Source organism: Oryctolagus cuniculus, chromosome 15 (genome assembly GCF_964237555.1).
Source record: "Oryctolagus cuniculus chromosome 15, mOryCun1.1, whole genome shotgun sequence".
Taxonomy (NCBI): domain Eukaryota; kingdom Metazoa; phylum Chordata; class Mammalia; order Lagomorpha; family Leporidae; genus Oryctolagus; species Oryctolagus cuniculus.
The window spans coordinates 41,713,029-41,737,926 of NC_091446.1; the positions used below are offsets into that span (position 1 = coordinate 41,713,029).

At 44.7% G+C, this 24,898-nt stretch overlaps 1 protein-coding gene across 7 annotated transcripts in view; it reads right to left on the bottom strand.

The window, feature by feature from the left end:
- The window catches only part of STAMBPL1 (STAM binding protein like 1), a 58,714-nt gene that overhangs the window by 16,632 nt on the left and 17,184 nt on the right, over positions 1-24,898 (bottom strand). For all 7 annotated transcript variants that reach the window (XM_070057643.1, XM_002718497.4, XM_051823929.2 and 4 more), the window contains exons 2-3: positions 7,013-7,095; positions 1,964-2,181 (exon numbers count right to left, since the gene is read on the bottom strand). In XM_070057643.1, the coding sequence (XP_069913744.1) occupies positions 1,964-2,181; positions 7,013-7,042 (248 nt within the window). In that variant the 5' untranslated portion in view covers positions 7,043-7,095. The remainder of the gene's footprint in view (positions 1-1,963; positions 2,182-7,012; positions 7,096-24,898) is intronic.

A 24,898-nucleotide genomic window follows, 5' to 3' on the forward strand; every position in this document is an offset into this window, starting at 1 on the left:
GAGATGACTCATAAAAGTATAAGAACTGAGAAAGACTGATGTGAACTCTTTCTCACCATTGCAAAAGGCTCAAATAACCACGAATGAATTCGCAGCACCACTCCACAGCTACCATCTATCAAAAACTGAATTCGCAGCACCACTCCACAGCTACCATCTATCAAAAACTTCTAACTGAAAATTTGTAATTAAGGGAAATGACACCCCTTCATCACACAGGGGATTCCAGAGGATCTGTAAAAAGCTTGAGCAAAAGGTAAAAAAGAAATGCGTGTATTATCAATTGCTAACTTGTAGTACAGAAACAAAACATTTTTTTAAACCTTGGCTATCAATGAGTACTACTTAATCTCCAATTTCATATTTATTGCTTAACTTTTTAGAAACAAAACAAAACAACAACAACAACAAAAAAAAAAAAAAACAAGCAGTTTTCCAAGGAAGGTGAAAGGTTGCTAACCATTTTAATCAACTTGGAAATTTGTATACTCAGTAAACCACTTTTAATTTTGTCCTTGGTAGAATCATGGAATGCAGATTTAACCCAAATGTTGTCAGCGTAAGCAACCAACTAAACTAGTGAAATTAGAAATGAAATAAGCCGAGCACAGAAAGACAAATACTACATGATCTCTTTTATAGGTAGAATCTAAGAAAGCTGAACTCACAGGGGCAGAGTGGAAAGGTGGGTGTCAGAGGCTGGGAGGGTGACTTGGAAGTGGGAGAGATGTTGGTCAAAAGAATCACAATTCCAGGCCTACAGAAGGACCAAGTTCAGGAGATCCAGTGTATAATATTGCAGTTATAGTTACAATGCAGTGTGCCACTGAAAACAGCTGAATTAACTTAAGTATCTCATTACAAAAAAAAAAGCACATGAAGTGATGAGTGTGCTAATTAGCTTTCGTTATCCCATAGTGAATACATATATCAAAAATTGTGTTGTATGTCATAAATACATACAATTTTTATTTTTAAAGAAATAAATTTTTAAATTAGCGAAGTTAATCAACCTGTGACTTTAAATCAAGGAAATAAAAGGTTTGGTTTAGATTAAATAATTATTGGCAACAGGAAAGCCTTCCAGTCAGAAATTTGCCAAATTGTTACAGCAAGTCCAAATTCCATTTCTGTTAACACTTAAACCAAGATATGTTACAAACACATAGCTCATGGGCACTGTGTTATTTCTATATGGTTACAATGATGTAATCCCTATCATTCTACATTTTTAAAAAAGATTTTCTTATGTATTTGAAAAACAGAGTTTGGGGGAAAGAGTGAGAGAGGGAGAGACAGAGAGAAACAGAGATCTTCCATCCATTGTTTCACTCCCAGGAACGTCAGCAGGGAGCAGGATGGCAAGTAGAGCACCCAGGACTCACACTGGCACTCCTATGGAATGCCAGTGTCACAGGGTGGCAGTTTCATCCACTGTGCCACAATGCTGGCCCCACTCACCATTCTGAAAGCTCTTTTCACTTAGTATTCTTACACAGCCAAATAAACTGTCTTTTGAAAAAAAGTACTGTATGAACCTGGGTAAGATATTACCTCTGTTCCCTAAATGGTCTCTAACAATCAAATCCAATTTGCAGCATTATCCAGATGCTACAAGGGAGCTGCAATATGGCTCCCGCTCTCAGGAAGCTTGCCCTCCTATGCAACGGGCACGCAAAAGAGAATTTGACTTGTAAAGAGCAAGACGTGCAGGATGCTGCACTGGCCTGTGGAGAGCGATCTGACATCTCTGCACCTCATCCCATCCCTCAGCCTCACAGATGGTCTCAGGATGCCTTTGGGCACATTAGTCAGTAATTTAAAAACCTGGACTTCTAATGCTTTAGGAAACTGTAAATTCATCTGCACATTAAAAATTCCCAATAAATGACCACAGCAAAATAAACATTTTCTAACTTTCCTCATCTCAAAGGTCTCCAAACCAACAACAAAAAAGACGTACGTTATAAATTTATTATAAAGAACAAAGGCATTTTCCAAGTTTCCTTCTTCCAAATACACAGATGCCATTCTCTCCATCTCCACTCCTGATCTGAAGTAGCGGCGTGGAGTGATGTCTTCACTGATGGTGATGTTGCAACCGAGCTTGCTTAGGGCACGCACTCGCTCTTCTGGGCTCAGGGAAACATCTGTGTGATCAGGCATAGCAGCTAGCTTCTTCTGCAAAGCAAAATTTAAATATCTGATTATAAGAAGAATATGACTGACATAATGGATGTACTTTTCTGTATAAAAGTCTGGCGCCAATACCTAAGGAAATCTTTCCATAAAGAGCTGAAGGCGGAGTAAAGTCTTTGTGCTTAAATATGTGGTCTCCACACCAACAGACACCAGCATCGGAAGCTCTAGGAAAGGAAGTAGCCCAGAGAAAACCTAAGTTTCCCCAGCCGTCCTCACGCAGCTGTTTTTAGATTTTGGGGTAGAATTCTGTGAAAGTTCAGTCGTTTTAGGTAAAATATGTTTGACCCCATGACTCCGTGAATGTTTCCATACTGGGTCATGTAAAGCAGGCCCCTGGATAGATTCCTGCCATGGCATAGCTCATGTCATTCCAATACGAAGGGTTTCCCAGAGGTAGCTTGGATTTAATGTTTCTGTAAGGATTCAACTCTGCTTCGGTATGTATCTAGTAAGAACTTCTCAGTGCCTCATTGCATCTCCATTGAGTGAAAACAAAACCCACCAATAAGCTCTGGAGAAGTCCTTCCAAGCATCCAAACACCTCCCCATATTTTTAAATAAACAGCGCTTAGACATTTGCACTTAATAGTGATTATGCTATAATTGGTGCTTGACTGAGAAAATGATGATATATCATTAACAAAAGTGATGTTAATACAAATGAATTTTATTAATAAAAAGAAATAACTGTACACATTTGGAAAAGCATAGAATATATGTATTCAGGACAATTATTCAATTAAAAGTCAGTGTTTCAGAAAGACAAGAAGAGCCAGAAAATTTTATCTATTAAGGGCCAGATAGCAAATATTTTAGGGTCTGTGGCACAACTTGAATTTAGCTCTACCACGGTTAAAAGCAGCCATAAACAATATGGAAAAATATTTCTTGCTGTGTCCCAAGCAAATGAGTTTATCTACGGGTTTATGGTTCACTGACACTAGGTTTAGATCATTAAGTCTCAAAGTATGGTCCCTGCACCAGGACCATCAGCAGCAACGGCGAGTTTCTTAAAAACTCCAAACCCTCACTGGCCTTGCTTCACGCCTACAGACTCAGGATCTCAGGAGGTGAGCTGAGAATTCATGTTTTTACAGGCAGAGTGGACAGTGAGAGAGAGAGACAGAGAGAAAGGTCTTCCTTTGCCGTTGGTTCACCCTCCAATGGCCACCGCGGCCAGTGCGCTGCGGCCGGTGCGCTGCGGCCGGCGCACCACGCTGATCTGATGGCAGGAGCCAGGTACTTATCCTGGTCTCCCATGGGGTGCAGGGCCCAAGGACTTGGGCCATCCTCCACTGTACTCCCTGGCCACAGCAGAGAGCTGGCCTGGAAGAGGGGCAACCAGGACAGAATCCGGAGCCCCAGCCGGGACTAGAACCTGGTGTGCCGGTGTGCCGGCACAAGGTGGAGGATTAGTCTAGTGAGCCGCGGCACCGGCTGAGAATTGATGTTTTTACTGCTGTTCCTGAGCTACTTACGCACACTCCAGTTAGAGAAGCTTTAGACCACTGCCATTCCTGATGCCCCAAGACTAGAGCAAACTTCGCTTGCTAAGCCCTCTTCAGGCAGATAACAACAGGACCCAAATCTGTCTACAATGGAGGCAGAACATTTGACTGAGGTCTGTTGAAAACTACGAAAGAAATCAAGGAGGACACGGTCTTAGTTTGACCATAAATTATTGAATCAACCTTCAGGGGCAGGGTGCAGGGAATTAGATACTTGAAATTTTCCCAATGCCATCTGGTCAACTTTGATAGACAGCCTATAGAAACCCAGAGATCTGAAAGGACTTTGGCTCCTAAAGGTTATTATATAACTAGAGAGCCATAAACTCATTTCTCAAGCTTCCATTAAGTCAGAGGCAGGCCACGCCTCTTGCACCTGCTGCAACTCCTTTGACCTGGCCAGAAGCCATATGGGCGAGTCCTCCTTCCCATTTTTCCCTCCTTAAAGAAGCTCTTGGGGCCTACACTTCCTTTCCCTGAAGGTCACCTGCTGTTCATTTTGAAACTGGTGGCTAAGATAGGTCAGAGGACAGCAGAAGAGATAAGAAGACTTTTTCAGCCTCCCATATTCTCTGGAGGACAGAAATTCCTGGTTCAAGCCACCAGGAGTAAAGGGCACACTTGATTTTGATCCTCACCTGTACCTTTGATCTGGCCTCACTTGGTCCAATGCTGAAAGAAAGATGTGACTGACAACAGCAGCAATACTCAGGCTCTTCCTAAGTGATTAAAGCACTTTTTTCCTATCTGTACCCCATCACACTGCTTTTCTAAGTCCCTGAACGACTTTCTGATTTCCGAGGTCAGAGTCAAGAATCAGTGCTTGTGAACTCTGAGCCCCAGGCTTGAGTATTCACAGTATTTTCCAATTAAGACATCTCAAACACACTTCAGCAATCCATCCCCTTTTCTGTAAGCACACTCACTATATACCAACAACACGTAAAGAAAATATTATTACTCAACTACAGATAATTGCCTGAGTCACATTAGAAGATGGTTAAAAAAAATTCCATGGAAACCAGAGCATTTTCCTAAGGGGCCTCCAGTCTCCTATAGGTACGAAAGTCGTCTGTCCATATTTTATTATGGATAGTCCACTTGGGTCCTAATGATTGCAATGCAAGTGTCTCAAACTTCTTAGGAACTCCTTGAGATGTCCAAAGAAATCCTTCTCTATTCCTTTGCGTTCCCCAGTATGTAGCATGTTACCTGTGACAGCAATAGCAGTCATTAAAAGCACCAAATGAAAGTTAAGAAGTGAAAGAGAGAATACAGCAACAAGTCTATAACTAGATGATCGTCTTTCCCCGAAGAAAAAATAAGATCGATTTTTCCTTTACTGAGTCCTTTCCAAATCTAAAACTGAGAGAAGCAGGAAATACCCTAAAGTCCTCATCAATCTACATTTCATTTGCATGTGAATTTCTTGGATGAAAGTACAAATTATTCAGATGAAAAAGCTTTGGTGTTCATTTCTGCAGCAACACGCGCAATACAATTTTAATTACACTCATATAACATTCTGGAAATAGCACCTAAGAAATCCCATGGGCCAGCACCGTGAATCACTAGGCTAATCCTCCGCCTGTGGCGCTGGCACACCGGGTTCTAGTCCCGGGCGGGGTGCCGGATTCTGTCCCGGTTGCCCCTCTTCCAGGCCAGCTCTCTGCTGTGGCCAGGGAGTGCAGTGGAGGATGGTCCAGGTTTTTGGGCCCTGCACCTGCATGGGAGACCAGAAGCACCTGGCTCCTGGCTTCAGATCAGTGCGGTGCACTGGCCACAGCGCACTGGCCGTGGTGGCCATTGGAGGGTGAACCAACAGTAAAAGGAAGACCTTTCTCTCTGTCTCTCTCTCTCACTGTCCACTCTGCCTGTCCAAAAAAAAAAAAAAAAAAAAAAAAATCCCATAAGGGTAAGTCCTTCAGAGGTAGAAATAGGACATTCTTTAAGGCCCCACAGCAGAATGAGAATACGGAGTCAAGAAATAGAAAACTTCCTCCAAATCATTACTTCTCAAACATACACTGAAAACAACTGAGCTTCTACACAGCAATTTCTTGGTTGAGTGAAATTAGGTCACAACCTATTTCAACTCAAGAGCCAGGCCCTCTCTTTCTCTATGTCCAAGTGCTAGGCTTTGTACATATAGGGTGTTCAGTGCACTGCTCCACTCAGGCCTACTCTGACAGGGTTGCTGTGAGTGTGTTAGTGCAGGTCGTGTGCAGGAAGGGAATGACAGCTTCCATCATCAAACTACCACTACTAGGCTGGGAGCAAGAAAATTACTATCTTCAACTGCCATAAGGCAAATACAAAATTAAAGCCTTAGAGATTAAGCATTATGCCTGCATTCACAATTACAGAATGATATGGGATGCAGAAGAAGCCCAAGTGATCGAAGTCCCTGTTATTTCCTCTCCAACAAGTCTTTTTTAAAGATCTTGCTAGAGAAAGTGTACATTGTATTGGCCAATGAGGGTAAAAGTGAAAAGAATCAGTTTCTTTCTTTTTTTTTTTTTTTTTTTTTTGACAGGCAGAGTGGACAGTGAGAGAGACAAAGGTCTTCCTTTACTGATGTTTCACCCTCCAATGGCTGCTGCGACCAGCGCACCGCACTGATCCGAAGCCAGGAGCCAGGTGCTTCTCCTGCTCTCCCATGCAGGTGCAGGGCCCAAAGACTTGGGCCATCCTCCACTGCACTCCTGGGCCACAGCAGAGAGCTGGCCTGGAAGAGGGGCAACCGGGACAGAATCTGGTGCCCCGACTGGGACTAGAACCCGGTGTGCCGGTGCCACAGGTGTAGGATTAGCCTATTGAGCCGCGGCGCCGGCCTGGAATCAGTTTCACACATGAGACCATTTACATAAGGATCCCAAAGCAATACAGAGGTGTTAAATATGAAATGTCTTCCTCGGTTATTACCACACAAGGTAAGCCACCACTTTTCATCTGTAAAGAAGCTGGGGCACCAAGACGTTTAAGTATCTGTTAAGTTTATGAAGTCAACTTTAAATCTTCCCTCAGGTGTCTTTTCAAAGGTCTGTATTTCTGGAATCTGGCCAAATTAAAATGTCACATTTTTTTTAAATGTCACATGGTTTTGAGAAACATATTTTTCAGGTTTGCAAAGATGGCTTCCTCTGTCACATCTTCGAGGGAGACGACCACATGGGTGGATGGAAAACTGTGAGAAAGCGCTACACTTCTACAAGGTGTGTGACTCATTCCACAGCGGGTCTGTTTCTGTTCTTCCTTCTTGGCTTTCCAACCAAATGCAAAATATCAGTGGTGCAACCTACCAGAGAATTCACAGTAAATGGCTGGTCCATGTTGTCCTGTCTACAAAATGAAGACGTTCGCTCTTCCTTCTCAATCACTTCATCTGTTTCAAAGACAGAAAGCAAAGCTCAGGTTAGCTTTCCGGGAACCTAAGTCTCAAATCCCAAGTTCCAGGGTTACTTTTGCCTCAGAAACAAACATGAATGAACTCTAATCACTTACACAACCCAAGTATTTAGAATTGTTGGAAATCTCTTCCTGAAAATACAAATCTGCAGGCGCTTATGATTTTTTTGAAGCTAACCTTTAAAGGTGGATGTGAAAGGAATTAATATTTTTGACTGTCACCCCAATAGTGTTATCTTACTTATTAGAACTCTGTGCAAAACCATAAAGTACATTTGCTTTCTTCAAGGGGAGAAAGAAGGTCCTGGTGGTTAGGATGTGAATACTGGGGCACAGACTCTTAACCTGGAGCAGGGCTGGGTTTAAACTCTGCCTGTGACCCGTGGTTGGCAGCATTCTAAGATGGTTCCATGATTCATGCTTCAAACTCGGTATCCACAGAACTGTGTAATCCCTTTCCCTTGAGTACAGATGAGACCTGCAGTTGGCTTCTAACTAATAGAACCAGGTAAATGCGATGGGGATATTACTACCAGGATTATGTCGCATCATAGAGCAAAGATGAAGAGCTACTGAAGTTACATCAAGCACTCTAATCTGTCGATGTTAAGCTATTGCCCTGGTGCGTCTGCCTAATCAAGTGAGACAGGGACTGTGGGGAGCAGCCCGGACTGGACTGAGTTACTGGAATTAAGACTTATTCTATGCATCTGCTCTCCCACAATATGGCGCTGGGAGAGAAGTAAACAGCTTCCGCACAGCTGCCTCCAGTTCAACCAATAAACTGTAGGACTTGCTCCTGATTGGAGAGCAGCGTACTCGGCGTGTGGGCAGCCGAGTTAGGATTGGCGGAGGAGGACTATAAAGGAGGAGAGAGACGGCATGCACCAGGAACATCTATGGGGAACATCTAAGGGAACCCGTGCAGCCCCCGAAAGAGCCGGCCGGCGGTGTGCCGCTCCCCTGCGGAAGTGGGGAATGTGGCCAGGGGGAACTGCCCTTCCACGGAGGTGGAAGGGATAGTAGCCAACCCGGGAAGAACCAGCAGCAAACCCGGGGAGGGCCGAGCAGACGAAAGAACAGCGCAGGGTCCTGTGTCGTTCCTCCACGAAGAGGGGGAGCGACATAATGGTGCCGTGACTCGGATATGAAGCCTAGGCAGGGTCCTGTGTCGTTCCTCCACGAAGAGGGGGAGCGACATAATGGTGCCGTGACTCGGATAGGAAACCTAGGAGGGAAGAAGTGACTCGGATAGGAAACCTAGCTTGGATAGGAAACCTAGGACGGATAGCAAACTTAGGAGGGAAGAAACGGGAAGAACTGGGAAAATATCGGAGAGAGAGACTAGCAAACAGCCTAGGGAAAATATCGGAGAGAGAGACTAGCAAACAGCCTAGGGAAAAGCCGGACGAAAAAGGAGCCGGAAGAAGCTATTGAAAGCCTAGGCATAGATTCGGATACGGACTACGGGGGGAAGCTGGGAGAAATCTCTAAGGTCGAAAGCGAAAGTGAAAGCTAGAACAAACAGACTTGGACGCGGACTGTGGGGAGAGGCCAGGAGAAATGAGGGAGGAATATTGTTGAAGGAAAGCTTGGGGAAACATACCGGGTAGAGAAAAGTGTTAGGGAAATTGAAGCCGCGGGGGGCAGGCCGAGGCTGAAACGAAAGCCACTTTGGGATTCTCAAGTTAGCCCGGGAATAGGGGGCGAAAAGTTGAAACCAGAAGCTGAAACGTAAGCCAGATTGGGATCCGTCTGATTAGCCCGGGGAGCAAAGGACGGGAAGCCAGATCGTGGGGCGGAAACGTGAGCTGGGTTGAATTCGCCAGGCTAGCCCGGGGAACTTAGATTGAATGCTAGTGGCGGACACGTAAGCTACGCTGTGTGACTCGCGGAGGCTGCCGCGCGCAGACAGAGCGTGCGGGGCTCAAGTACATAGGGAACGCGGGGCTGGCGCGAGGCCGTGGTTCAGACGCGAAAGGGTTAAGTGCGAGACCGCGGAGTGTGCGCGCAAAGCCGAGCCGCGCAGATGAGAGAGGCGCTGGCTGAAGCTGCGCGGAGCCGTGAAGCTGCCGGCAGGGCGAGGCACCGGGAAGCTGCAGGGATAAGAGAAATAGAAGTTTAGAAGCAAAGTGAGAGAAATAGGAATGCTGGAAGATAGAAGTAAAATGGGAGAAATAGGAATGCCCGGAGATAGAGAAATAGAGAAATAGAAAGGCCTCCCCTCAACATGGCAATAAGAAAGCTTGGATTCGGTCTGCCTGATTAAGGCGGTAAGCGCCAGCAGGCGGCTCGACCAAAGTATGAGCCGCAGGTCACCGAACACAGGCACGCATCAGCGCCTAAAAACCTCCTCACAACATGGCGAAGAGAGGACCCGGATTCGGTTTGCCTGATTGATAGGACTTGAAGAACCTGTGGCAACTCTAGCAAGTAGAGCAGAGTGTGTGCCGCGGGACACCGAAGACAGGCGCATATCAACGCCAAAAAATAAAAAGAAAGGGGGATCTGTGGGGAGCAGCCCGGACTGGACTGAGTTACTGGAATTAAGACTTATTCTATGCATCTGCTCTCCCACAATATGGCGCTGGGAGAGAAGTAAACAGCTTCCGCACAGCTGCCTCCAGTTCAACCAATAAACTGTAGGACTTGCTCCTGATTGGAGAGCAGCGTACTCGGCGTGTGGGCAGCCGAGTTAGGATTGGCGGAGGAGGACTATAAAGGAGGAGAGAGACGGCATGCACCAGGAACATCTATGGGGAACATCTAAGGGAACCCGTGCAGCCCCCGAAAGAGCCGGCCGGCGGTGTGCCGCTCCCCTGCGGAAGTGGGGAATGTGGCCAGGGGGAACTGCCCTTCCACGGAGGTGGAAGGGATAGTAGCCAACCCGGGAAGAACCAGCAGCAAACCCGGGGAGGGCCGAGCAGACGAAAGAACAGCGCAGGGTCCTGTGTCGTTCCTCCACGAAGAGGGGGAGCGACAGGGACACTGTCTTTTTGGCCTTGAGGACTCGGCTTTCACAACTCCTCCACAGCCTCAAGGAAATTAACTCTTCCAATAATCATATGAGTTTGAAAGAGGACTCGGAGCCTCAGATGAGGCCCTGGGTCGTATTGACACTCCAACTGATCTCTTATGAAACTGTGAGAAGAGGACTTCATTGAACTCTGCCCACACACCCCTGAACTGCAGAATTACGAGTAACAGATATATAACTGTCTTATGCCACTGAGTTCATGCATGTTTGTAAAGCAGCAATGGACAATGTCAGCAGCATGACTGCAGGTTAGATTCTATGTATCTGAAAAGTGGGAGTGATATGTCATATGGCCACGCTAAGGATTAAATGAGTTAGCATATAAGGTTCTTAGAATAGTTCCTAGAAAACAGTCAATACATGTTAGCTATCACTAAAATCTTCATTTTGCAGTTGAGGATACTGATGCACAAATATGTTAAATGAACATACTCAAGGTCAAATATTAACAATAAATTTTAAACTTCCTTCCTTTTTAAGTTGTTTAGGTCAATTTCTGCATCAACATTTCTTCTAAATTTATTTCACCCTGGACTTGTATCTTCTCCTCAGCTCCTCATTTAGGAAACATGGGGTAAAACTATGTTCTCTTAAAATTATAGCATTTGTGACTCTATACATTTCAGAAGTCCACCACTCAGCCTCCCCCACAATTTTCTAGCCTGGATCCATGGATAAGAAGCCCACCAAGGAGAATCACCCTGCATGACCCAGTCTTTCCCTTCATCATCACCAGTGATCTCTGGGGTGAACAATGAACTCTAAGCCTGCAGGTTACAAAACTGCCCAAGAAGCAACCTGGAGAGAGTCACAGTGACAGTGCAGCTTAGAACCTGGATGACAAACTCAGGCACCACTGAATGGAAGCAATCCCAACCAAGGAATTACTACTGCTGAGTGAGAATAAATAAATCAGGGGAAAAAGACTTTTTAGGAGTTAGAGACAGAATAAAAGCATATGCAGAATGTGGGGTTGAGAAGACAAGGACATATCTGACTAGGGCTTTGTAAAAAAGCGGAATTATTTCTTGTAAGGGTTACTCGGATGCCTAAACAGAAAGCAAATAATTTTTTTTGACAGGCAGAGTGGATAGTGAGAGAGAGAGAGAGACAGAGTGAAAGGTCTTCCTTTTTCCATTGGTTCACCCCCCCAATGGCTGCTGTGGCCAGCGCGCTGCGGCCAGCTCATTGCGCTGATCTGAAGCCAGGAGCCAGGCGCTTCTCCTGGTCTCCCATGTGGGTGCAGGGCCCAAGCACTTGGGCCATCCTCCACTGCCTTCCCGGGCCACAGCAGAGAGCTGTACTGGAAGAGGAGCAACCAGGACAGAATCCAGTACCCCGACTGGGACCAGAACCCAGGGTGCCAGAGCCGCAGGCGGAGGATTAGCCTAGTGAGCTGCAGCGCCAGCCAGAAAGCAAATAATTTAACAATTTGGAAACATGAGGGCATTGTTCTTAAATTGTACCGTACCTAAAAAGCACTAAGCCTGAGATTTGTTTACAACACGGACTTCTAGGACTCACCGCAAGGATCTGTCCATCTGGTTTTGTTTTTAATTGTCATTTATTTATTTTCATTTTATTTGAAAGGTAGAGTCAGAGAGAGATCTTCCAGCTCTGGTCCATTTTCCAAATGCCTCCAACACCTTAGGTTGGGCCAGGCCAAAGCCAGAAGACTAGAACTCAATCTGGGTCTCCCAAGTAGGTTGCAGGAACCCAAGAACCTGAGCCATCATCTTCTCCTTCCCAAGGTGCATATTAGCAGGAAGCAAGATCAGAAGCAGAGTGGAGACTTGAAGCAGGCACCCTGATATGGGATGTAGGTGTCCTTAGCAGCAACCTGACAGCTGCACCAAACACCCACATTCTCCAGTCCATCTGTTTTAAGACCATTTACAGGCTCTGTTAGAATATGACCCAGATGATCTTTTTTTTAAAAAAAAAAAAAAAAGATTTATTTATTTTAAAGTCAGAGTTACATAGAGAGAGGAGAGGCAGAGAGAGGTCTTCCATCTGCCGATTCACTCCCCAAATGGCTGCAATGGCCAGAGCTGTGCCAATCCAAAGCCAGGGGAGCCAGGAGCTTCCTCTGTGTCTCCCACATGGGTGCAGGGGCCCAAGGACTTGGGCCATCTTCCACTGCTTTCCCAGGCCATAGCCAAGAGCTGGATCAGAAGTGGAGTGGCCAGGACTTGAACTGGAGCCCATATGGGATGCTGGCACTGCATGTGGCGGCTTTACCTGCTACACCATAGCCCTGGCCCCCCAGATGATCTTGATACGTGAGGTTTCCAAACAAAACTTTGAGAAAAAACACATTTGAGAATGTATCAAGCAGAACTCTTAGCTGCAGGCAACCGCACTGAGTCTTGATTTCATAGAAAGATAAAGGAAAGATCACACATTTCAAGGGCTAGAAAAATTAGGCTTGGAGGCTGCATATGCATGAATATTGCTGCACAGTAGCATTGGTCTGGTGGAAATGCCACTGCTGTCTACGTCACTGATAAAAGGGGAGAATGCAGCTGCCACCACCAACTCCAGCAACGTTTATCAACTCTGCAGTTGCTGCTCCATGACTGTGTGCAGCAGCCAATATTTCTGCCTGTCCTTGCTTTCTATTTCGCAGCATGAGACAGACGTATCTATGTGGTAGAGCCCAAGTCACATGCTGCAGCCTGGGCCTGGCAGCAAAGGTGTCTGAAAACGCAAAGACCACGTCTAGCACCTCACGCTTCTATGAGGAGCAAAGGCATGTGCCAAGTGAATAAAGGTAGATTCCCAGCTGGGTGGCCAAAACTCAATGTAACTGTGCACAAAAGCAAATTAGCAAACTACAATGAGCATATATATATATATATACACACATATATATATATGATGTTTATTTAATTCAATGCACCATCAACACCATAACATTAAATTACTATAAATGAAATGATCACTATTACTTCCCACACTTACATTTATTTATGATTCAGTATTAGAATCCAACTCCTCTGAAACCTGAGATGAAAGAAGCTCACACGTTGGCCACTCAATTTGTTTTTTGTACCAGTAATTACTGGATGGCCATGCTCCTCTCTGTTTTAAGCCCTGGTACTTAGAGCTGCAGTGATACAATTACCAAAGTCAACATGGACAAATATGCTCTCTAGATCAGTGGCTCTCACGTGTGTTCCAGAGCCACAAAGAGCCTTTCAGGGGATCTGGGAGGCCAACAGCATTTAATAATATGGTTTAAAACATTATGTTTTCTTAGCATCAATCTTTGTAACTGAATAGTATTTAACTTGAAATACTTAATTAAATACTCTAAATGTGCATTTCAATTTTAATGCAATAGATATAACTCATGGAAGCAAAGTCTTTAGTGTCTTTAGTAATTTTAGAGTGCAAAGGGGTCCTCAGGCCCAAAAGTTTGAAAGCTGCTGCTCTAGATCAACCATGTAAACAAATGAAACAGACACTCACCATGCTATGGCAATCTAACCAGGAATGAAGAAGGTAACAAAATAACAGTAAATAAAGAACAAAATAATAGTAAGTATCGCTTTCCACTCCGGCTACTAGGGTCTTGCTAAAATAATCAGAAAATTTAAACTGTAGCCACAATAAGTGGGTACTTTACCTCACAGAATCTGAGACTCGCAAATACAAAATTAGCACACTGCTAAACAATATGCAATCATGCAATCCCCATTCTTTCTGTATACGATTTTTAGTTGATACACAGTCACCACCAGACTTTCTTGGAGTGAGGCTGCAGCACCCAGTTCTGCCAATAGGGATGAGCAGACGTGATGGAATCAAGGTCTGGATCCTGCCTCCAGAGGAAGAGCCATGGCTTTCTCCATCCACCCTTTCTCCTTCTGCCAGGAGACTTTTCTTGGGTCATGATGATGCACCATGGCAAAGCAAGAAGAAACAGGAACACCCCGGTTTGTTTGCACTCAGACCATGAGGACTTTCTTTCTTGATGACTACTGTGTCTTTTTTGGGCAGCTGGCCCAGTATCCTGACACAGACAGCAAGTCTCATCAGAAAAGATAACTCAGCACTTCCAACAGACGACTTCGGCCAACACTATCCTCTTCCCTTTTCCCAGCCTCAGCACCGTTGTCTGCCCTGCCTCTATACTTTGGTCACAGGTACAAGAAGTAGCAGAAATATGAGTGCACATCTTCCTCCTTTCCTGCCCCCAGCTCACCTAAATCCTGTCCAACCTAATGTCCAGGCATTTCAGACTTCTTCACGGTACTACGGCATCTCTGACTAGTAGATGTAAGTGATTGTTCCAAAGGCAACATCTGGTTGGGCCAGATGTTGATATTTGAATGAAATATCAACATTTAAAAATTGAGGTATTTCAGGGGTAGGCATTTGGAGCACTAGTTAAGTGCCGCTTGGGTTGCTCACATCCTACACCGAGTCCAGGCTCTGCTCGCAGTTCCAGCTTCTTGTTAACGTGCATCCTGGAAGACAGCAGGTGAAGGTTCAAGTACTTAGGTCCCTGCCATCCACATGGGAGACCTGACTGAGTTCTTGGCTCCTGCCTTCAGCACAGTCCAGTTCCAGCTATTGCAGGCATTTGGGGAGTGAATCAGTGGGCTATTCATTTTAAGTAAATAAAATAAATATATATTTTCAAATGGTATATTTCATTAAAAAGTTTGATTTTCAACTCCTCTTAAAAAAAAAAAGATACAGCACCACTGGGCCCAGGCCCCATCCCTGGAACACTTACGAGCATATCTGTTCTAGCACGGATCAAGCAAACAGAATACTTGGTCTCTGATGAGGAAACGAAGTCATTTTCATTATGGTCTCCCTTTTCCAACAGGGGAAAGGCAAACAATTTAAGTGCCATGATTATAAGCAAACGTACTTCAGAGAAGGAAGTAATCCATGCGGTATTAAGTGCCCAACAGAGCTGGCACATAGCTGGCAGGCTATCTTTTCTAATTCTTCACACTTCGGCAACCAACCAGGGAAGTCAGGGTGAAACTGACTTCTAGTGCTTAAGAATCAAATACACATCGCAATTTGGGGGACCAGAAACATGCTGAAGCAGGACACCAAGAGAATGCCAAAGGCAGACTGCAAGTATTCATCGTCATGCAAGAATAAAACTTAATTTCCATTTTCAAAGCAGAGGTCCAGTGTGCCACAGAGCCCAGGTGCAGACACAGCTTTTGGAGCCAGACAAACCTGGGTATGAATCTTCAGCACCATCACCTGCTTACTCAGGAAAGCTCCTGAGCCCCTGGGAGGTTCCCTTTCCTCACCCATGATGAGGCTTAGTGCAGATCCACTTCATGGCTCTCAGAGCACCTTACAACTAATTGGAACACTCATCAGGAATGCCTGATGAAATCTCTGGCTGCTCCCAACCTCCACCCCAGCAGAGCCCACATTCTTGTGACTTGATAACATCTGAACTACAGTCTTGCGGTGCATTTAACCCGTCCGATCCCTCTTGGGAGCTCTTTTTTGCTTCAGAGTTCCTGTTTTTATTCCTAACTCTTCCTCACTGTAAGCCTCCAATTACGCAGCTGTTTTTCTCCTTAAATTGACCTTTTTAAATAAAAGCAGAGGAAACAGGAGTTTAGCTTACTGCTTAGGATGTCTGTATCTCACATAGGAGAATCCAAGTTTGAGTCTCAGCTCTGGTTCCTGCTTCCAGCTCTCTGCTAATCTGGGACCTGAGAGGTGACAGCTTAAGTATTGGGTCCCTGCCTCGCGTGAAGAAGACCTGGATCGGGTGCCCAGCTGCCAGCTTCAGCTATGGCTTCAGCCCAATCCCAGCCATTGAGGGTATCTGGAATGTAAACCAGTGCATAGGAGAGCCTCTCTTTGTCTTTTTAAAAGTGAGCAGCAGGAAAGAGTCTGCTCCCTATTTAGCCGGAAACACAGGGCCCTAGGGAACTAGCACGTCAGAACTATATAAGTTCAAAAGGAGGACAGAGAAGCCAATCCCTATTCCAGAAGTGCAACTAACACGTAGCTCCAACTGAGCAGCTGATGTGTGCAGAGGGGACACAGGAAACATGAGGTCTCACCCATGAGTGGCCAGGTCAGGGGACACTTTTCAAACTGACATTTCACAGCTCCCAAGTGTATGAAAGTTTCATCTCCCTAAACCCAGTAGCGGAATCCTCTTGGCTTCCAGGTTCCAATTCAATGTCTCCAAGTCTCAGCTCCCCTTAAGGGAATGAAGCTCTATTATTTCTATCTTTTAAAATCAGCAGCATGGGTGGGCATTGTGGTTCAGTAAGATAAGCCGCCTTAAGCCATGGCTTGGGATGTCCACATTCCATATGGAAGGGCTGGTTCAGATCCTGTCAGTGCTGCTTCTGATGCAGCTTCCTGCTAAGGCACACAGGAGGCAACTGATGGCTCAGGTACTTGAGCCCCTGCCACCCACGTGGGAGACCCAGGTGGAGTTCCTGGCTCCTGCTTCTCCCTGCCAGTTCTGGCTGTTGTGACCATTTGGGGAGTGAACCAGCAGATGGAAGATTGATATTTATCTCTCTCTCTCTCTGCCTTTCAAATAAATAAATAAACTTTTTTAAAAATAGCAGCAAATAACGGCAAGAATGAACAAAAGAAAATATCTGACCCAGAACAATGCTTATTCTGTGTTTTATTTTTCAGCCTTAATTGCCTTTATTTTCCATTCAAGTTTTTTTTTTTTAATAGTTGATTTTAGTGGCTAGACTCAGAGTACAGTCCCACTTTCTTACATAAAGCAATATTTTCCAGAGCACACAATGGAGACTACCAGACAATGAGGAGTTTCCTTAGTCTCAGTATAAAGCAAAGAGCCAGTGAGACCTTCACCCAAACGTGCCATTCTTCCCTGTTCTTTTGACCTGAGTGCTGCAACAAGCTAGATAAGCAGGTTGTGGTCCATCAGGTGAGAGAGGCAGGAACACCTCTCACCACCTCTAGGAGTCTCATTTCTAATTGGCCAAACCAGCAGCCTTTCTTTCTCCCACTGGGTTAGAGTTCATTTTCCCAGGAAGAACACATTGCAACTTAGTTAGTCGGAGATGCACAAAGAAAAATACTGTAACCTAGGCTGGGCTGCAATGGCCCAAACTGGTTTAGATAAAGGGAGGTAAAGGGTCATTCCCACACCTTAAATGCAGAGGCACAAAGAAGGATCTCTTGAGTCACACTCCCACAGATCTTTACCTGCTTTAGGAGAAAATTTGCTAGGCCCATTTTGAAAGATGTTAAAAGTTCAGACATTAAAACCAAAGATTACTTTGTGGTGTGTGTGGTTTTTTTTTTTTTTTTTTTTTTTACACTCATGTGTAATACCTACAACTCAGAAACATACTGTGGTCCAGATGTTACTTATCTGTACTAAAATATTGTTAAAGTAAAAATGAAAATTGTGTAATGATTCACCAATTCACAATTTAAAAAATAAAATTTTTAAAAATTTCCAAGATCTGAAAATGCAGTAACACTTCTAAACAACCCAAAGATCCAACAAGAAGTCTCTAGGAAAATATAAAAAATGCAATGAAATGAACAACAATGGGGAAAAAAAAACACAACATCAGGGGCTGGTGTTATGGCTTAGAAGGTGAAGCCACCACCTGCAACACAGGCATCCCATATGGTTGCCAGTTCACATCCTGGCTGCTTCACTTCCATTCTAGCTCCCTGCTAGTGGCCTGGGAGAAGCAGCAAAGGATGGCCCAATTACCCATGTGGGAGACCTGGAAGAAATTACTGCCTCCTGGCTTCAGCTGGCCCATCCCTGGCCATTGTGGCCATCTGGGAAAGATGGACGATCTCTCTGTCTCTCCTTCTCTCTCTGTAACTCTTTCAAATAAATAAATCTTTTTAAAAAATCAAAATTTATGGGAAAATTGAAACTTGATTGTAATTGTTACAGCAACTTTCATTGTATGTTTTTTCTATATATGTGGGTAACATATATAACTACTAGGTGCCAAGTTCATCCCTTTTAAAGCCTCTGTCTGCAGTGCAGGATCCCATATGGGCACCGGTTCCAGTCCCTGCTACTCCACTTCCAATCTAGCTCTCTGCTATGGCCTGGGAAAGTAGTAGAAGATGGCCCAAGTCCTTGGGCCTTTGCACCTGTGTGGGAGACCTGGAAGAAGTTCCTGGCTCCTGGCTTTGGATTGGCACAGCTCCGACCGTTGCAGCCAATTGGGGAGTGAACCAGCGGATGGAAGACCTCTCTCTCTCTTTGCCTCTCCTTCTCTCTCTGTGTAACTCTGACTTTCAAGTAAATAAATAAATCTTTTAAAAGAATAAACACACCAAAGCAGAGTAGTTTAGGTTAGATCCATTAGCAAGAATGTTGCTGCTATAGGAAAGAGCAAATAAACTATTCCTGATGCATGTTTTAAATTCCTTTAAAGTAGGTTGCATGGATGGCACAGACTTAAGTATTTGGGTCACTTTTCACTGCCTTCTGAGGCACACTAGCAGGGAGCTAAATCGAAAGTGGGGCAGCCAGGATTCCAACCGACGCTTTGACATGGGACGTCAGTGTTGTAAGCTGTGATTTACCCTGCTATACCACAATTCCAGTCCCTTTTAACTTTTTCTTGGAAATCACAGTCTTTTCAATATACCTGCCCATAGCAATGCTCCCTTTCATTTCTAATTTGCTCTTTTTAATATGTCCTGGATTTAGAAAATCAGAAAACAGTAACTTTTTTACTAAACTTTTTTTTTTTTTTTTGACAGGTAGAGTTACAGAGAGAGAGAAAGAGAGAGATCTTCCTTCCATTGGTTCACTCCTCAAATGGCTGCTATGGCTGGGGCTGTGCTGATCCGAAGCCAGGAGCCAGATGCTTCTTCCTGGTCTCCCATGTGGGTACAGGGGCCCAAGCACTTGGGCCATCCCCTACTGCATTCCCAGGCCACAGCAGAGAGTGGAATGGAAGAGGAGCAACTGGGACTTGAACCCGGTGCCCATATGGGAGGCCGGCGCCACAGGCGTAGGATTTACCAAGTGAGCCATGGCGCCGGGCCCCTACTTAACTTCTTGACCATAGTCTTTCCTCCTCTTTTAATCTGTTTTAACATCACTGATAGGCCGGCGCCGCGGCTCACTAGGCTAATCCTCCGCCTTGCGGCGCCGGCACACCGGGTTCTAGTCCCGGTAGGGGCGCCGGATTCTGTCCCGGTTGCCCCTCTTCCGGGCCAGCTCTCTGCTGTGGCCCGGGAGTGCAGTGGAGGATGGCCCAAGTGCTTGGGCCCTGCACCCCATGGGAGACCAGGATAAGTACCTGGCTCCTGCCATCGGATCAGTGCGGTGCGCTGGCTGCAGGGCGCCAGCCGTGGCGGCCATTGGAGGGTGAACCAAGAGCAAAAAGGAAGACCTTTCTCTCTGTCTCTCTTTTACTGTCCACTCTGCCTGTCAAAAAAAAAAAAAGTCACTGATAAAAATCACCTTTTTATTTGTAAAAATCAAAGTAAAGATGAGGAGCAGAGCTGAGCAGACCACCTATGAGTGAACTACATGTTGATTACAGTGAATATGCTACATGATTTCTAATTTTGCTCTTCAAAAAGCATTTTTATTCATTTTTTTCTCCTCTGTCTTCTAGGAAATAGCTGAGTTCTGGGTGGGTGAGGTACTATTGGATTATGTGTCACCTGTAATGCAGAAAATACAGCAAAAGAGCTGTCATCATCATAACAATAGGTACCATTAACAGAAAGCTTTCCTCCTAGGTAGCTGAAATAATGCATTAATACACATGACTTCAGAAGTTGAGCTTACAGATTAGACACACCACACCTGGGCTCAAACTCTGACTCCACTAAGCACTAAATACAGAATCACAACTTCTCAAATTACTAAGGGATTGATAATAGTAATTAACAACCAGGGGTGTTGAGAAGGCAAACTGAACACTCCCTGCAACACTTATAGCACAATGCCTGGTGTCAACAAGCACTCTACAGGTGGGAAAACTAACACCTAGGAAAGGTAAGAGCAAATGACAGACCAGGGACTCAGAAGGTGGTACTCATGAATCAGAGCTCAGAATCTAAGTCACACAGTCATATTGGCAATTAGCTTTCAGTAGTTAGCAGTGAAATTCAATGAAAGTCCAAACACTGGCCATGGACAAGATGACAGATCTACTGCCCTAATGAAGATTTCAGTTCACTTTTTTTTTTTTTTTTTTTTGACAGGCAGAGTGGACAGTGAGAGAGAGAGACAGAGAGAAAGGTCTTCCTTTTGCCGTTGGTTCACCCTCCGATGGCCGCCGCGGCCGGCGCGCCACGCTGATCCGAAGGCAGGAGCCAGGTGCTTCTCCTGGTCTCCCATGGGGTGCAGGGCCCAAGCACTTGGGCCATCCTCCACTGCCCTCCCGGGCCATAGCAGAGAGCTGGCCTGGAAGAGGGGCAACCGGGACAGAATCCGGCAACCCGACCGGGACTAGAACCCGGTGTGATCCGGCGCCGCGGCTCACTAGGCTAATCCTCCGCCTTGCGGCGCCGGCACACCGGGTTCTAGTCCCGGTCGGGGCGCCGGATTCTGTCCCGGTTGCCCCTCTTCCAGGCCAGCTCTCTGCTGTGGCCAGGGAGTGCAGTGGAGGATGGCCCAAGTGCTTGGGCCCTGCACCCCATGGGAGACCAGGAGAAGCACCTGGCTCCTGCTGTCGGATCAGCGCGGCGCGCCGGCCGCGGCGGCCATCGGAGGGTGAACCAACGGCAAAGGAAGACCTTTCTCTCTGTCTCTCTCTCTCACTGTCCACTCTGCATGTAAAAAAAAAAAAAAAAAAAAAAAAAAAGAACCCGGTGTGCCGGCACCGCAAGGCGGAGGATTAGCCTGTTGAGCCACAGCACCGGCCTTCAGTTCACTATTGCAAATGTTTGGTTCATAATCTTCTGCTTGCCAAAGAAAAGGGCATTCCCTTTACTTTTTTCCTGGGCAGAATGATGTAGTGTCTGTGTACTGACCACCTGGTAAATGTAGTTAAGAAATTCAAATGTATGGCATTTGGTGCAGTAGTTCCGTTATCACTTGGGACCCCCGCATCCCATTTCAGAGTGCCTGGTTCAATTCCCTATCCAGTTTCCTGCTAACACACATTCTGGGAAGCAGTAGATGATGGTTCAAATACTTAGGTCCCTGCCATGTGGGAGACCTGGATGGAGTTCTGGGTTGCTAGCTGCAACATGGCCCAGTCCTGGATGTTGTGGCATTTGATAACTGAACAATAGAGGGAAAATATCTCTGTCTGTCTCTCTTTCACTGTTACAAATAAAATAAAACTAAAAATTTTAAAAAGAATTTTAAAAGCATAATTATTCTACTAAAATAGTTTAATTCAAAGTTTTCTGGTTTTTATTATAAATTTTGAATTTTGTGTCATTCAATAGGCTTTTCACATAATCATAAATGTACTAATTTAGGACTTTTTAATGGGATGATTTGATTAATATGCATTATAAAACATTTAATAAGTTAATTAGAGGTGTCGAGAAATTTGTTTCATGCACAGGTGTTTTTTCATCATAAATCCATACAGACATGTTAATTTTGCTCTTCTGCAATTAAAATACTAAATGTTTTTAGAAATTATAGTCTCAAGATAAGCCACTCATAAGACACTAAATTTTATTGTACATTTTAATATACTTTTTTATTGCAAATTACTTTTAAGAAAATACTATCTGAAGGATGCTTAATTCAATGGAGTATAATAAGTCACAAACATATTTCAAAATCACATCATATCTCCTTCCTGGCACTTGCCTGAAGCTCAGAAAAGGGGCCAGCTCTTGGTCAGAATTAAGCCATTTTATTTAATTTTCACAAATTTTCTACAGACAGTACTTCAACAAATGGATCTGGTCCTGCAGGATTATGTAAAAGCAAAAGATGGCGATCCTGAAACAACTGTCATTCATTGTTTCTCCAATGTTCTGTAGTTATTAACTACATATTAACTGCTGAACACGTGCCAGTGAGTTGGCGCACTCATGTATTTTGTTTTACTAGAGACAATCTCTTCACTGTAGTAGACAAAACCAAAAATGGCAGTGTCCTCCACAGCATTCCCTGGTAATTTGTTTTAAAACTATTGGAGCACCCTTATTCTGGCAAAGTTGTTAGAAAGCAGGCCATCAGCTCTGCCTGTCTGCCCATCACTCCTTCCTTCCCTGTAGCTATACCCCCTAAATTTGACGTAAGTTTCCCCTGACCATAGTTCCTTGACCACCTACACTACAATTTTTGGTTGAAGAGGAGGATTCTAACTACAAAAAAACCTATTTATAGACTTCACTGAGTCACAATTTCTGTGAAGGATGTCCCAAGTGTCTCTGTGTTTCATCAACCCAGTCCAGGATAGCTTCATGCACATCAAAACTTAAGACCTGGCTACTGGTGCTGTGGCATAGCAGGTAACACTGCCACCAGTGGCACCAACTTGCCAAACGGGCACCAGTTCAAGTCCTGGCTGCTCCATTTCCATCCAGTTCCCCACTAAAGTGCCTGGGGAAAGCAATGGAAGATGGCCTAAGTACATGGCCCCTGGAAGAAGCTCCTGGCTCCTGGCTTTGGATTGACCCAGCTCTGGCCATTGAGGCCATTTGGGGGAATAAAACAGCAGATGGAAGATCTCTGGCTTGCCCTCTCTAACTTTGTCTTTCAAATAAATAAATTTTAAGAACAACAAAAACAAAACTTTGAGGCCAAGAATGGGCATTTGGTGCAATGATGAAGACACTGCTTGTTTTTTTGTTGTTGTTGTTGTTTTTGTTTTTGTTTTTGACAGGCAGAGTTAGACAGTGAGAGAGAGAGAAACAGAGAGAAAGGTCTTCCTTCCATTGGTTCACCCCCCCAAATGGCCACTATGGCCAGTGCCCTGCACCGATCCGAAGCCAGGAACCAGGTGCTTCCTCCTGGTCTCCCAAGCGGGTTCAGGGCCCAAGCACTTGGGCCATCCTCCACTGCCTTCCTGGGCCACAGCAGAGAGCTGGACTGGAAGAGGAGCAACCGGGACGGAACCAGCGCAGCAACCGGGACTAGAACCCGGGTTGCCAGCACTGCAGGCAGAGGATTAGCCTACTCAGCTGTGGCGCTGGCCAACACTGCTTGTTTTTTACAAGTTGGATACAACTGGAAGACATTATACTTAGTGAAATATACCAGTTCCCAAAACAGATATCTTTTGTTTTCCTTGATCCAAGGTAACTAATTGAGTACCTGAAATGTAATGTATTGGAGTGAAATAGACATTTTGAGATTCAATGACTGTCTATAGCTCTTGTCTTTTCCACTGAGGAACAGTGTTGTTGTTGTTGTTGTTGTTGTTTTTCTCCTCTTTATATGACTTGTTGAACTTTTTACTTCGAGTAGGGTTAACTACACAATCATTAAGTATACTGAAAATAGATCCTTGTAAAAATTAACAGTGGGAATGTGAGACGGAGTGGGAGGAAGAGTGGGAGGGAGGGTCACTATGTTCCTAAATCTGTATATAGGAAATATATGAAACTTATATAACTTAAATTAAAATTTTTTAAAAAATACACTGCATGGGATGCCAGCATCCCATACCATAGCACCTGGGTTTGAGTCCCAGTATGGTTTCAGATTTCAGCTTCCTGCTAATGCACATGTGGGAGGCAGGGGTGACGGATCACATACTTAGTTCCCTGCCACCCACATGGGAGACCCAGACTGTCTTCCTAGCTCCTGGTTTGGCCTGGCCCAGCCCCTGATGTCGTGGGCATCTGAGGACTGAGCCAGACGATGGGAGTAGTCTCCCTCTGTCTCCCTCTTTCTTCTCTATATGCATGTGTCTGCCTTTCATATAAATAAAAAGAAATACATTTAAAAATTAAAATAATAAAAATTTAGAGTAAAACTTGAGACCCACTGCATCAAATAAAATTCCTCTAAGACAACTGCAAATGGCTCCCTCCAAGTATGGTCTCTGTCTGCTAAATATTATCTACTTTAGAACAATTCTTGCTTAGACCTCTATTAACAGAAGTATTTCCCTTTTCTTCCTTCACCATCACTCTGCTTCTCAAATGCTAATTTCCTGTCATTTCTCTTGACATATCTTTCACAGGACACATTATTTTCATGACATCAGCTTAGTTTGAGCTTTAGTGTTGGACCTTCTAATGTCCTCCATCTGTTTCCTCCAGGATATCCAACTGTGATTTCTTGTTCAGTACGTTCCAATGCTAAATACATATTTCTTACAAATACTGCTAGGTTCCAATACATTTACTTACTCACTATTATTTAGTATTATTTTGTGCTAGGACCTGGTGATACAATGGGAACAAGGCAGGAATACTGAGGTTAAGGAGTCCACATTTTTCTCATAGGAAGTATTAGGGAAGAATAATGTAAAGATATCAAACAATTATCTCCATAATTATTTAATGAAACTGTGGAGTGCGCACTTGACAATGCAGTTAAGATGCCACTTGGGATGCCCACACCCCACACTGGAGTGTCTGTGTTCCAGTCCCTGCACACCCTGAGAGACAGCATATGATGGCCCAAGTACTTGAGTCCCTGCCACCCAAGTGGAAGACCCCCATTGAATTCCAGGCTCGTGGCTTCAGCCTGGCCCAACCCTGACTACTAAAGGCATTTGTAGACTAAACTGATAGATGGAATATATCTCTCTGCCTGTCTCTGTATCTCTCATTATGTCTCTCTTTGCCTTTCAAATATAAATAAAAAAATAATTAAAAATTT